Here is a 14832-nt window from a genome sequence, read left to right on the forward strand (position 1 = left end):
TAATTTAACAGTGAGAAGGGAAATGAAGTTTCATTAATTCCCTCCTCTTGAGTCTCTCCAGGTAAAGAGAGTAAAGTAAAAAGTATCAATTCTAGTGCAGATGAGAAGCCCCCTGGAGGGAAAAGAACCCCATGAAAATTCATTTACTGAACATCTCAACTCTCAAAAAGTTTTATTGCTTTTACTGTATAGGAACTTTCAAGAAATGCTGCCCCCCACCACAACTGCAGCAGTCTTTCTTCCCCTCCCTTCCCCTACACACTCATCTAGGAGAGACAAGGGAGAGAGTAAGTAGTCCATTGTTCCACAAGCATGCCCCAGTGCATGGTAGACGTGACAGTATGCTCCATGACTCTGATTTTAAGGTGAATCTTAAGTGAATCTTTTTCAGAAAAAAGGAAAAAGGTAACAGCTGTGTTTAACTAACTAATTTTGTCCCCCCTGTATTTTACTGCCTATTGCATGGATCTAGTTGTTTGTGCTGCTGTGGTCCTGAGCCATGCCATGTTCTGCAATCCTTTGTCATGCTTGTAACAGATGGATGTACTCTACGCTGTGAAATTTAGGGAGCTGGGTGCAAAAAGTAACCATGATCCATGTTCTTGTGACCAGCTGCGTGTGGCATTGTGGCACAGAGGTTGCTATACTTTTTGGCACACTGTTACCGATGGGGTATGTTGTTTATTTAGACAGAGGAGTTAAGATGCTTGAGCACAAAAATTGGCAGGACACAAGAGGTTTTGTGTCCCAGATTTATATTTTTGCAGATCTGCCTTGCCAAGGCATTGCATATTTAGAAATTTTTGGTGCACTAGTACGGGCTGGCCATTTCCTATTTTAGGTAGTAGGATTTGTGGGGAAGGGAGGCTTGTGTAGAAAGACTGGCAGGATCAAGCAGGATTTGTACCTTTCTCTCAAGACCCAGTTTTTAGGCACAGCCCAGATAATACCCTAATGAGCAGGGGTGTATGCCTAAAGTATGCTGACTCTTTCAAACCTAAGGATGTTTCTATGCCTAAGAGGTGTTCTGATTGCTCAGGGGAGCTTGAACAGACACAAAAAACACAGCCTCTTATGCTACAAAACACAGGGGCTCCATCTCCTGTCTCCTAGCCTAAGAGGGAAGAAAGAGCCGCAATTGGAGAGGTGGGTGTAGGGTAGAGGGGGTGGGGGAGAAGAGAGTCAGTTTCACTCTTTGTCACTCCTCTGAATTGGGGGCGGAGGAAAGAGAAATCCATTGTGGAAAGCTATAAAAAGTAAAGGGGGCAGAGAGAGACCAGAGCAGGCAAGAGACTGTCAGAGAGCAGTGTGTGTATGTGTGTGCGCGTGTGCGAGGGGGTGTGTAGATCTGTGCTAAAGAACACTGCGAGTTTGCCTAGCTGTCTGTCTGTCTGTTCCTGCCTGTGTGATCCTGACTCCAGATATAGAGCCGAACGCCTGGAGCCCCTCACCCCAGCACCAACTAGTTTGGAGGAGGAGAAGTCGAACGTGTTCTTTCACAAACACTGGCTACAGAGGCTGAGGCTTAAGAAAGAAAAAAGAAGGAGGGGAATAAAAAGTAGAGAGAGAGAGAGAGAGAGAGAAACACAACTAAGCCCAGCCCTTGTCGGTGCTGCCTGGATTGGATCTGGTTTGAGTTTTCTCCCTGCTGACTTGTGTAGCAAGAGAGGAGTGGAGGGAAATAAGTAACTGACTCTTCCTCTGAAGCTTAAGCAAACCTGCTGGGTGATTCCACTAGTGGGAAGCTTCCCTGGGTGCAGTTGCCTCATAGTTTATTGCTCCCAGTCACTAAAGAATTTCCTGCACTTCTCAAGAATCTGAAGGAAAAAGCCATCACTTCACATGATCTGATAGTTGCTTGTTGCCTAGAGACTTTATACCATTTTTTCAGGGGATTCGTTTTTCCTGGTCTCTCCCACCACAGCAGTTTCTTGAGCGTGCGGCATTGAAATCTGTTCAATTGTTTTGTTAACAACTGTAGGATAAACTTTTTTTTCCCTTTTTTATCTCTTGTTGCTTTATTTTGTTTGATTTTTTTTTTTTTATTATTTTAAAAAATCCCTTTTTGGGGTGGGGGGAGATGATCGTGCTGATGTGGAATAAGTGCTCCTGCTGTCTCCTCTTACTAGCCGCGGTCCTGATGGTGGAGAGCTCCCAGCTAGACAGCTCCAGCTCTAAGGTGAACTCCATCAAATCCACCCTGATGGGGGAGGCTCCAACACAGGCAACCAACAGATCTGCAGGCATCCACCGGGGACTGACACTTGGTAGCAAGAAAGGCAAAATCCTAGAGCAGATGGGAAAACCTCCAAAGCACTATCACCGGCAAGGAGAGGTAGGACACAATTCACATACATATATCTGTCTGTCTGTCTATCACATCTGCTTCCCTTTGGTCTAATGTTCATCTTTACTGTATAAAAAGAGTAAGACTTCTAAGCTCTCTTCTTTATAGAGTTTTTCTTTCAAAATGAAATTAATTCACTTCATTGGAAGTTCTCTGAGACTGCATGTTATTTCCAAAGGAATAGGTAAAGAAATCAAGTTGGTAAGATTTTGAACCTTTTGTTTCTCTTAAAAGTATCCAAAATTGACTAAGGAATGCAGTAATTATTGGTCATTATTATTTTGAGCATTTCTTTGCTGGAACCTATCAGAAAGACTGTTAGAAATAAAGCAACAAATAATAATAAGCCATAAAGGATTATGTTGCTGGCTCTTTGTTTGGCACAGTAAGTAAAGTGTGTTGGATTAGACAATGCAAATCAGACACAAAGTGGAAATATTTTTGCTAATATGACAATAAAGAAAAATCCCTCATAAAAACACAGCTGAAATAATCTTGGGTGAAAGTGTAAGGACAAGGATCAGGAGGTTTGCTATACACCAATACTTTAGTAAAATGCTTAGGCATAATTATCTGGCATCCAAAAGAGTGTTCCTACACTCTAGTCTGGGGCAGTCCAGAATGGTACTTTTCTCTGGTTGTATTCAGGTTGGGGACTGGGGAAGAGAAAAACATCCTTAGAAACTGGTGGGGACTGGAATTTGAATAGAAGAGGGAAAAGGGTTACGGAAATATGGAAGCCTGATTTGGTTGTAAATTCATCTTTCTCTCTCCTCCCTCTGCTTGGATACTCAGAAGTCCAACAAAACCAGATGTTTTCATTTCTCCTGTGTGATAAACTATAAGGTGATAGTGTAAGTTATCAGCCCTCTTTCAGCCCCTTCAGATCTCAAGAGGTACAAATGCTGTACAGCAGAGTGATGGTAAAAGTGGAAGAGCTAGAGTATGCCTTACTTTGCTATGGAATATATTGATGTTCATGCTGTGAGGCACTATTAGCAATTCCAAATACAGCTGCTTTTCATAATGAATAGACAGAGCTGTGGCAAGGGAGCAACATTCAGCACTGAAAAAGGCTGAATGCCTGAAATGTCTCTGTCCTTTACATGTTTCCCTTGAAAGCAAGAGCAAAGGCACAAATGCAAGCAATTAGTTGAATTCATTAAGTATTTCAGATTCTCTTTCAAATAATTAGATGTTGCTATTTGTTGAGTGCATACAAAACTATCAGTGTGTTTGGTGTTTTTAGCTACATTTGTTTATTTGTGGCTCCTTTCTTTATCCCCTCCTTGCCTTTGTATTTCGTGCAGAATTTGGTGGCTTTTCTTACCTCCAAGCAAAAGTTTAGTAACTGATGCCATAGAGAAGTTCGCAGTTATTAAAATTATTTCACTCTTATCTACTTTGAATTTATCAGGAAATAAGAGAATATGAGAATAATTCCTAAACAGAATTGCTATGGTGAAGATAAAAGACCATCGTACACTTTATGATGTACCTTCCTTTTTTCACTATTAATATTCTGCCACCTGCACTCCCACTGAATACTATCCTACTCTTTAAGCAGTCCCATTACTTTCAATGTGACTCTGTGGAATAATAAACTATACAGTGGGAGTAAAAAAGAGGGAGTCTTGCCTTTGGGCTAACTCTCATGTGCATCTTCATCAACCATGTTTATAGTGATAAAGGCAACTATAAAACAACTGGCCCAGTGAAATCAATGGGACTGCACACATGAGTAGGAGTAGCAAGACTAGACCATAACTTGCTAATCCGAGTTATACATTCATTCACAATGGATTCACAATGGAAAAATTCTACTACAATGCTTACTCAGACATGCGTTTATAATATCCATTAGAGTAAAGAAAATGCTACTTAGTTTACAGGCTTTTTTCTTAAAGAACATGTTCTGAAATCATATCACCTTGCCCAAAATCCACGCATCTGTATGGAGTCTCAGTAAGTTCAGTGGAGCTACTTGTGTGAGAAAGTTGAATAAAATTTAACCCAGTGGTACCCATTTCTGCAATCTACTCAGGCAAAACTCCCATGAGAAGCCACAACATTTTTGCCCAAGTGAGGAATAAAGGACCAGATTGTGTGCTGGGGTAATGCATACATTTAGTTTCCCTCAGCGGGGTTTCCTGCACATTTGTGGCTTCACCACTTGGTGTAGCAGTCCATAGCTGTGATAATATCTGAGATTTACAACAAAAAATTCTTAGACATTATTTCTTTCTTTCCTACTGAAGTCAGATAATTAAAGCAGTAAAAAATGAACCTTGCGATGGTAGTTCATTTTTGTTGGCATTTGTAGTTTCAGAACTAGTAAGCTGCTACATTTCCAAACAATGGTTTCGTATATCACAACCAATTATGACATGATATTTTAATAATTGTATTTAAATCAAGCCTTATTAGATTAGTACTGTTCCTTGATTTGTTTAGACTATAAGACAATGTATAAGAAACACAGCATGTTGTTTCTTAAAAGAGCAGAGCTCCCTAGTTTTTTTTCTCTCCAACATTTTCTGCCTTAATGAGATTTATATAGAGATAAAAATTGTAGCATCTATTATTTTCTTAGTATGATTGAACTTCATAACTTGTATATACATAGCTTTGCTATGGAAGTAGGGTATAAGATACAAAGCACAATTAATGAAGCTCTGCCTTTGGTATTGTGACAGATATGGAGTGTGAGGTTAATTTTCTGCTGATGGACACTGGCAGATATCAGTTGCACAGAATTCTGTCAGTCTTCACCAGCATAGGAGTCTCCACCAGTCTCTACTAGTGATTTGTCCCAGGGAACAATATCCGATAATTAGGGATAAGATGGGGGGAGAGGGAAGGGTAGTTGATTAGATCAATATGCTCCTGGAGTGTTTTATATGTGCATTTATTTAATGAAACATCAGGGTTGAGCCCAAAGCCTTTCATCAGTTAAAGAAATGGCTGTAATAGCCCATGGTTTCTTTGGAATGTTGATACATTTTCACCAGTGGTTAATGCTTCATAATGCTTCTGCTTAGAAAGGAATGATCCAGTACACCTCTTTTTTTCGGGTAAAACTCTGATCAAAATTAGTGGGGATATTCATATAAGCAAGGATTTGGCTTTATACAGGGGCAATCAGGGTAAAAGAAAATTTGAATACATTTAAAAAGTATGCCTATATAATAAGCATTATTTCTGTTCTATCCTTACTCACTTTAAAAATAGCCTTAATTTTACTGCTTTGCAACAGTAGAGACGAGAGACCGCAGAGGCGCTAATAAGCTCTTCCTCCATCTCTGTCACTTGTCATCTTAACTCCACACAAATTATTTGTTGTTTACTCCCTTCTCAAATATGTGTAAAATGTTCACAGCATTCCCACTAGAGAAAAACATATGCTAGTAGGGTGGTCACGTGCTCGTCAGTAAGGACCCGATTCTGTTTTCCTTGTTCATATAAAGAATCTTACAGCATAAATGAAGGTAGCAGATTCAAATTTATTGCTGATCTTTAGGGGTCAATGAAATCAACTGAACTTTCTGCACATGTAAAGTGTTCAGGATCAGGATCAAAGAGCTTAGTGTTAGAATGCTCCATTTTTAAGAGACCTCCGATATGTCATCTACTTCCCTCACTTTCCTTTTCAGTTCTGCTTCAGATGAGTTAATTCATTGCACAGCTAACATTCTAATAGTTTTGGCATCCTTTAGAAATGATAGTGAATGCACTAATTTGAGTGGTAGGTGAAGTATGCCTAATTAGAAGTACTGGCATTTGAATTTTCTCAACTGTGTATCAGGTAACACTGGGAAAGCAACCTTTCATGTGCTGTCTCACAGTGATCTGGGAGGTTCACTTTTAAAGGGCAAAAGTCCTCTTACCCTTGTTCATGGCTGAAACCAAATAAACTTTCCTCCTCCTGTTTCGCCAAACTACCAAGTGTGGGCTTCTTTCTGGGTCCTAGTGATTCTTCATTCCCTCCCCTCCAGTTTCCACCTACACTAATTACATATTTGTCCTACTATCTGGTTCAAATTGTTTGCTGTCTTGGATCCACCTCAAGCTACATTTTATATCTCTTTACTAATCCATAGGTTCCAGTGGCCCTCATCCTTCCCCAACCCCGCTACAGAGCCCATCTCTTGATTCTTCTTTCCTTCCACGTGATCCTGTCCCTCTCCAAGCTGCCGCTTTTCCCACTGTTGCTGGCACTTGGAATGGATGCTGAGTAGCTCTTGGCTGTTTCTCTGCTCCTAACTCCATCTCCCTCTTCCATGAGCGGGCTGTGGGTGGGACATTCTTGTTGGTGAGGGTATGGATGGGGGCTCTAAGCAGTGAAAAAGTGACAAAAGACTAAGAGGGGGTTAAAAGACTAGAGAAGAGAGCAAAGGAGCAATTGGTCGGGCAAAGAAGATACTAAGTTTGGAAGGAGGGAGTTGAGTGAAAAGATAGGAGGAGTAATGACAGCAGAAAAACAAGACCGATCGAAACCACTCAAGCCATTGTAGGTTCAGAAGAATTTTGTTTATTTGATTCATTGATCTGTTTTTATTTTTAACTCTGAGCACTGAATCAAATTGGGGCCAGGAGCCTTGAGTCTGCTCAAAGCAAAACAAGAGAGTAAGTTTTACCTGGGCTAAATCAAAATGGCCATATTTGTCACAGTTCTAATACTTACCACTTCCACGAGTGCTTTCTGTACAGACTACTCAGGACATACTACTCAGGATAAATATGCTAGAAAATGCTAAAATGAGGTTTCATAGTAGCAGGCAAGTAAAGCAGCATGAGATTCAGTAATTGACCACAGTATCCTGAAAACAAAGCAATGAAAGGCACCACAGACACCAGAAATGTAACCACACTATCTTGAATAGCTAGCAACCACGACAGTACCAATTATTTAACCACAAGATCAAGACTAATTTAACTATAGTACCCAAAAATTACATCCAGGAATTATAATTTTATATAAGAAACTAGAGTTGCTACCATCTCTAACAGCCACCAAGGAATTTATTGTTTCCTCTTGTCTTTTTCTGTCTGTAATCTCAGACACTGGCTTGACTAGTGGCAGCGGTCTTGGTGAGTGGCCATGCAAGGTTTCCTTCTCTATTAGAACAATAAGCACCACTTATTATCCAGTTTCAGTGTTTCACTTTGAGTCTCCTTTAGTTTGTTTTTATTGTTTAATTTGTTTGGAGAAAACCTCCCATAAAGCAGGTTTATTACAATTGCTGTATTTATAGTTAAAGTGACAGAAGCACTTAGAAGGTCATCAATTACAACTGGGATTCAATTCTACTACATGCTGTTCCAATATACAGGAAGAGATAGCCTCTGCCTTAAATATCTAACAATATCAAGGAGAACATAGACAGGGAAGTTGGAAGAGTGTGTGATGCCATTTTCCCCCCTGACAGTGGTAGTCTTGTTTCCCAACCAGAGACTGATTATGCTGATATTTTGTATATGTACAAGATGCACATTTTTAATTTTATATAAAACTTGGCTGAGGATATGCATTTCTTGGAAGCTTGCTACAAGTCTATCATATTCTGTTGATTAAGCAACCTGGGTTTTTACACTGACTGTTTTATGGCTACATATCCTAAGACGTAGTCCAGCGTTAATCTACTGCTTCACAAAAGGAGCTCTGTCAAGGCCATTCCTGATTTATCTTTTTGGTTTGGGCTTTGCCATGTCAGGTATTAAAAAAATATTCCATTGGCTAAAACCTTAGGAGCGGACATCTTGACCGGCCTGCATATACATTAGAATTTCAGGGCTAAAATCTTACAAACTTCAAAAAGTAGGCTTTGGCTCCACTAATCGTTCCCCTCCACCTTCACAGATAGAATGTGCATGCAATTTTTAGAAGGATCAGTTATGATAGGTACTTTGTGTCAATAGCTGCATTTCAGTAGTATTACAGTAGTATTAAGTACATAGGTCTAATGTAAGAATCTTTAAGCACAATATAAATTTGAAAGAATGAAGGAACTATTTTGAGTGCAGTTCTAGCAGTGTGGAAGTCCCTAGGAGGATAACAGTGTTTCATGTGGTCTACTGCCTGCAAAATTTGACATTCATTTTTGCAGTGAAAAGATGGAGAATCATATCTTGATTTCAGATCCACCATTAATCAAAAATGGGTATAATTTTCCTCAGTAAAGTCACGTTCTCTGGGTGAAAGTTTGCCTTATTTTTGTCTCAAGTGGTTTTTTTAATTCAAAGTTTCATTGAAAATTTAATGAAAACAAGGCAGTTTTCTTTACAATGAAATGTGAAAACAATTGAATTTCATGTCTTTTCAACTTTTCTGAAAATTTCTTAGTTTTAGAACCAGCTACAAAATGTAACACTACACATGCATGCGTGTGATTTTATATTGCATTGTGGAGAAATAGATGCCATTATTACACATATACAACTAAACCAAATGGCAAAAGCACAAATAAAAACAGTTTTCAAATACAGTGTTTTAATTTTCTCCATCACAGTTATGGTTCTCACGATCACCTTTCTTGTGGCTTACCCCACACTGACGTATGAGTGTCTTGGTACATACAGAAATGAATATCATTAAAAATGAAATGAGCACCTCTATAATCACTAGTGTAAACAGGGAGCTTGCACATTTAACAACTTTTTGGGGGCTTTCTTTGAATAAAGATGATAGGAAAGCCAACACAAAACAGGGAGAAAGCATTGTTTGAAGCTGTTTTCAACAAAGCACTTAAGCAAGTGCTTCTGTCCTCTGGGAATAGCTTCTAGTATGGCTCTGATATGACAGAGTTTTCATAAGAGAATTATGAATCTCTGAAAACTGCACTTCACACATATGCAGTGCAAATGGTACAATGTTTAGGAGTTTTTAGCAATGAGTGAAGGTGGGCTGTTCTACACATGCTCAGGATACAAGGTGTTGCTCAATTTCTAGGAGCTTTGCCTCATTCTCTACATATCATGTAAGTATGAATCAGGCTCTGCACATTTTTAAAAGTATACAAGTCAGTCTAGTGAATGAAAATCTAAACTTTAGTCCCATACACTTTGGCAGCTTGCACTGAATGAGCCAGTGATCTCCAGCACATTTCATTACTAAATTGTGACTCTAATGCTTTCAAAATAGGTTCTGTTTTTTTTTTTTAAATTCAATTGCAGATAGGAAATATTTACTTTGCACTGTCATAGCCAGCCTATATATCCCTGATGGCTACTTCTTAACTACAACCTTTTTTGTATATTATGAGGATCACATCCCTGACAGTGATATATCTATCGGGAAAGTCTCCCATAGTCAATGCTCTCTTAGAATGAATAAAAGGGCAGGTCGTTTCAGACATTCTTCTTTCACTGAGTCATAGAATCATCATAGCATCATAGAATCAGGGTCAGAAAGGACCTTGTAGACCTTCAAGTCCGACCCCCTGCCTGGGCAGGAGAAAAACTGGGCTCAAATGAGCCAGGTAGGCATCATGCCTCTTCTTAAAGACCCCCAGGGTAGGAGCCAGCACCACTTCCCTTGGAAGTTGGTTCCAGATCCTAGTTGTCCTGACAGTGAAGTAGTTCTTACGGATGTCTAATCTAAACCCACTCTCCAACAATTTATGGCCGTTATTCCTTGTTATGCCAAGGGGAAACAAGGTCTCCCACAAACCCTTCTTGTCCCCCCTAGTAAGTTTATAGCTGGTCACCAGGTCCCCCCTCAGCCTTCTCTTGTGAAGGCTGAACAGGTTCAGGTTCAGGTCCCGCAGTCTCTCACTGTAGGGTCTGCACTGCTGTCCCCAGATCATGCGGGTGGCCCTCCTCTGGACCCTCTCAATGTTGTCCACATCACTCCTGAAGTGGGGCGCACAGAACTGGACCTGACCAGTGTCACGTAGAGGGGGAGAATCACCTCCGTGGCCCTACTTGAGATGCAGCTGTGGATGCACGACAAAGTGCGGTTAGCCCTGCCAACCATGACCTCACACTGTCAGCCCATGTTCATCTTGGAGTCAATAATGACTCCAAGTTCGCTTTCTGCCTACGTGCTGTCAAGAAAGGAGTTTCCTATCTTATAAGTGTGCTGCTGGTTACTACTGCCCAAGTGCAGCACCCTGCACTTGTCAGTATTGAAACACATCCTGTTTCTGTTAGCCCACCCCTGTAACCTATCCAGGTCTTTCTTCAGTCTTTCCCTCTCTACTTGCGTGCTCACCTCACCCCAAATTTTGGTATCATCAGCGAATTTAAACAGGTTGCTTTTCACCCTGTCATCCAAATCGCTGATAAAGAAATTGAACCTGGGGGACTCCACTGCCCACTTCTCCCCAGGTCGAATATGATCCGTCCACCACCACCTTCTGAGTACGACCCTTGAGCCAATCTGCAATCCATCTGACTGTGTAGGCATCAATGCCACAGTTGCCTAGTTTTTTAACGAGGATGGGGTGGGAGACGGTGTCAAAGGCCTTGCTGAAGTCCAGAAAGACTATGTCGACGGCGACACCTGCATCCAATGCTTTTGTGACCTGATCATAAAAGGCAATCAGGTTGGTGTGACATGATCTGCCCCTAATGAAACCGTGCTAGTTGCCCTTGAGCATCATCTCTGAGGCCGACCCATTGCAGATGTGCTCCATGATGATCTTCTCAAACAGTTTCCCTAGGATTGAGGTAAGACTGACAGGCCTATAGTTGCCCCGGTCTTCCCTCCTCCCTTTTTTAAAGATGGGGACCATGTTGGCTATCTTCCAATCATCTGACACCTGGCCTGAGCACCCTGAGTGCTCGTAAAGACGTACCAAAGGCCCTGCAATAACCCCTGCTAGTTGCCTCAACACCCTGGGATGGAGAGCATCTGCACCCGCTGATTTGAACACGTCCAGCCCCTCCAGAAGCTCTCTAACCCAGTCCTCCCCAACCTGAAGTCTGGAGGTGTTCCCCTTGAGTCCAGCTTGCATCACAGTGGGGAAGTCCCAGTCCTTGCCCAAGAAAATGGAGGTGATGAATTGGTTAAAGAGGTCTGCTTTCTTCTCTGGCGCAACCACCAGATTGCCCAGAGAATCTTGCAGGGGCCCTACATTTCCCAGTGCCTTCTTTATCCTCCCTATGTACTTAAAAAAGGACTTTTTATTATCTTTGATTTTGGATGCTAGTTCTAGCTCTATGTCCGCTTTAGCTTTCCTGACAGCCCCCCTACAGGCCCGAGCAAAGGAGGTAAACTTCCCTTTGGAGATAGCACCCCCCTTCCACTGGTTGTATGCTGCCGTTTTGGCAATCAGGCATTCCCAGACACCCTTGGTGAGCCAGGGGGGCTTTTGGGCATTCCTGCCCCCCTTGCTTCTTGTTGCGATGGTCACCCCTTGGGCCCTGAGTATCATCTCCTTAAGGAATGACCACTCATCTTGGTCACTGAGTTCCCTTGCTCTTGAGAACCCAGCACCTCTCCCACCAATCTCCTCAACTCATTGAAGTTGGCCCTCTTGAAGTCTAGGGCTACCACCTTGCTGTAGGCCCTTGACACCCTGCGCTGGATGGTGAATTCCAGCAAGCGATGATTGCTATGACCCAGGTGGTCTAGAATCTGGAGGCCCCTTACCAGGTCATCACCTATGGCCAGGACCAGGTCCAACAGGGCATTTCTTCTGGTGGGACTGTACACCTCCTGAATTAAGTGGAGGTCCTGTATCTTGGCCAGGAACCTCCTGGAACAGTCCGACCTGGCTGAGTGTTCCTCCCAGCAGATGTCCGGGTAATTCAAATCACCCATGACAACTACATCCCTTGCCTTAAGTGCCTCTGCAAGCTGGCCTGAAAATTCCTGGTCCAGCTCCTCCCCTTGGTTGGGGGGTCTGTGGTAGACCCCACCGTTAGATCCCTCTCCCCACGGCCCCCTTGTATCTTGACCTAGAGCACTTCAGATTGCCCCTCCTCTGACCCCATTTTGCTGGCAGAGGATGTGTATTGCTCCTTGACATAGAGCACCACAACCCCGCCTTTCCTTCCTTCTCTATCCCGCCTGTAAAGCCTATCGCCCCTAATGCTAACTGCCCAGTCATGGGATGAATCCCACCATGTTTCTGTAAGCCCTATTATGTGTGGGTCTGAACTGGCTATTCTGAGGGCGAGTTCCTCCTGTATATTCCCCATACTATGAGCATTGGTATATAGGCATTTAAGGCCTTGTCTAGCTGCGTGTGCCACCCCCCCCCCCCCGATTTCGGCGACTGTCTGGACCCCTGTTTCTTACCTAGGCATTCCATGCATTTGTCACCTGTTTCGCTCGGGTGGTGTCTCCTCGTCTTCCTGCGGCCCCCTCCCCCAGCGAGGCTAGTTTAAAGCTCACCATACGAGATCAGCCAACCTGTCATAACAAAGGAAGTATTCTATCTCTTTAAGACAGTCTGTAAAGAGCCTAAAACTACATGGTTTGGAGCAAAGCAAAATTTAACAGGAAGAAGTGAAATAGAACAGTATGTTAAAACAACATATAAATAATCAAAATATATCTAGACTGAAATTTTGCCAAAGCTAATCTAGGTGGGTGTAATGAAGATAGCTATATGGAAAAAAAATTGAGAGGCACAAGAGTGACTTAGAAGCTGAATTCCTGTTTTCAGATGACTTTCAATGAGGCTTAAACTCCTACATGCCAAGTTAAGAATAAGCTCTATGTGCTTTGTGTCATGATTGTACTTTTTGGAAATATAACAATAAGGTAGGTTTGGAGGTGTTTTGGTAGGTTTGGGTGTGTTATGTGAACTGAGTTCAAAAGAAGATTTACCAAGCAATGGCAAAAAAGTGTTCTATTTCCTAGAACAAAAAGAAGCATGAGATGAACATAAGAGATGTTCCCCCTAAATGTTATCTACAGCTTCTTTGTAGTTGCCCTTCAGGTATTTGAAGATTCTTACCAAATACCCCCTCACTCTTCTCTTCTTCAAGCTAAACCACTCTAATTCTTTCAGTCTTTCCTCATAAGCCTTGCTTCCCAGGCCGCTAGTCATTTTGTTGCACTACACTGGACTTTTTCCAATCTGCCCACATCCTTATTGAAGTTTGGGGCCCAAAACTGGACATAATACTCCAAGTGAAGGCTCATCAGTGCTGAATAGAGTGGATTTGCAAATGACATTCCTGATGATATTACTCAGTAAGCTGGCTTTTTTTTTCAACAGAGCACACTGTAGACTCATAATAAGCTTATTTACTGAAACCCCCAGGTCTTTCTCTGCAGCACTGCAGTCTAGCCTGTCATTCCCCAGTCTGTATTTGTGCATGCAATTATTCTTTCCCAAGTGCAGGACTTTGCAGTTGTCTTTGTTGAATTTTATCTGATTGATTGCAGACCATTTTTCTAGTCTGTCCAGGTTATTCTGAATCCTATCCTCCCCCAGAGTGTTTAAAACTCCACCCAACTTGATGTCATCTGCAAATTTGCTAAGCATGCATTCATCCAATCATCTAAATCATTAATGAAGACGTTTAACAATACTGGACCCAAAATAGGCTCCTGGGTAACCCCTCTTAATACTTTCTTCAAACTAGACATTAAACCATTAATGGCTGCTTGTTGAACATGATGATGCAATTAGTAATGTGTCCATGTTACAGTACTTTCAAATCTGTATTTCCTTACCTTGTTAATAAGAAGGTCATGGGAGATGGTGTCAAAAACTTTGCTAAAGTCAAGTTATCCAATTAGATCAGATGGAGGCTTTTGCCATCTCCTTTACAGTGATGGAAGGGGCTGAGTTTAGAGAAATCACCTTCATCTACTCTCATTAGGAGAAATCAGGTGAAATAGATGGTTCCTTATTTATATCTCGTAGGAAGGATGAAAACTTATGGGAGTAGGAGAAAATAGGGTAGGGTGATACCTTGGAGACTAACTGGTTCAGAGACATGAGTTTCTGTAGGGAACAACCTACTGTGTCAGGACCTTACATACAAGAGAAAGATCTCTTCATAACATCTGGTGACGTAGGTTGTTGCCTACAAAAAGTCATGCCTCTCTGAATGAGTCTCTGTGGTGCCACCCTGCCCTACCTTCTGCCTGACTTCAGACTCGCATAGTTAACTACCTCACTATGGGACTGGGGAAGGACTTGCTTTTTGGAGATGAGCTTGCAAGGAAGACTGTCTCATACAAGGAAGAGAGTGCCACACAGAAGCACTTTTCAGAGAGGCGAGAAACCTACAAGTTCCTAGAGAGGAAATCCAGAAAGTTTCCTTTCACCAGAGGAACAGATCTGTGCAATAGGCTGGGGCATACATCATTAAGGTGATTTGTTTCTGGTGCATAGTTACACAGAGATGGAAGGTAGACATTTTGCAGGAAAGAGAAACTGGCTTTGCTAGAGATATATAAATAATGATAAATTTATGACTGTATCCAAAAATAGATTACTTAATTCCTGGGGTTATATTATGAATTTGGGAGTATGTAGATATCCACCAAATGTATACAAAATAAGTTTAGCTCCAAG

At 41.8% G+C, this 14832-nt stretch overlaps 1 protein-coding gene across 2 annotated transcripts in view; it reads left to right on the forward strand.

The window, feature by feature from the left end:
• The first annotated feature begins 1276 nt into the window (after positions 1-1276).
• The window catches only part of DKK2 (dickkopf Wnt signaling pathway inhibitor 2), an 84740-nt gene continuing 71184 nt past the window's right edge, over positions 1277-14832 (forward strand). Inside the window, exons 1-2 of one of the 2 annotated variants that reach the window (XM_090036744.1) lie at positions 1277-1977; positions 2130-2335. In XM_090036744.1, the coding sequence (XP_089892870.1) occupies positions 2141-2335 (195 nt within the window). In that variant the 5' untranslated portion in view covers positions 1277-1977; positions 2130-2140. Of the gene's footprint in view, positions 2336-14832 lie in introns of both variants that reach the window. The other variant, XM_090036743.1, reaches the window with a different exon arrangement.

Source organism: Crocodylus siamensis, chromosome 2 (assembly GCF_052110815.1).
Source record: "Crocodylus siamensis isolate JL-2025a chromosome 2, ASM5211081v1, whole genome shotgun sequence".
Lineage (NCBI taxonomy): Eukaryota > Metazoa > Chordata > Crocodylia > Crocodylidae > Crocodylus > Crocodylus siamensis.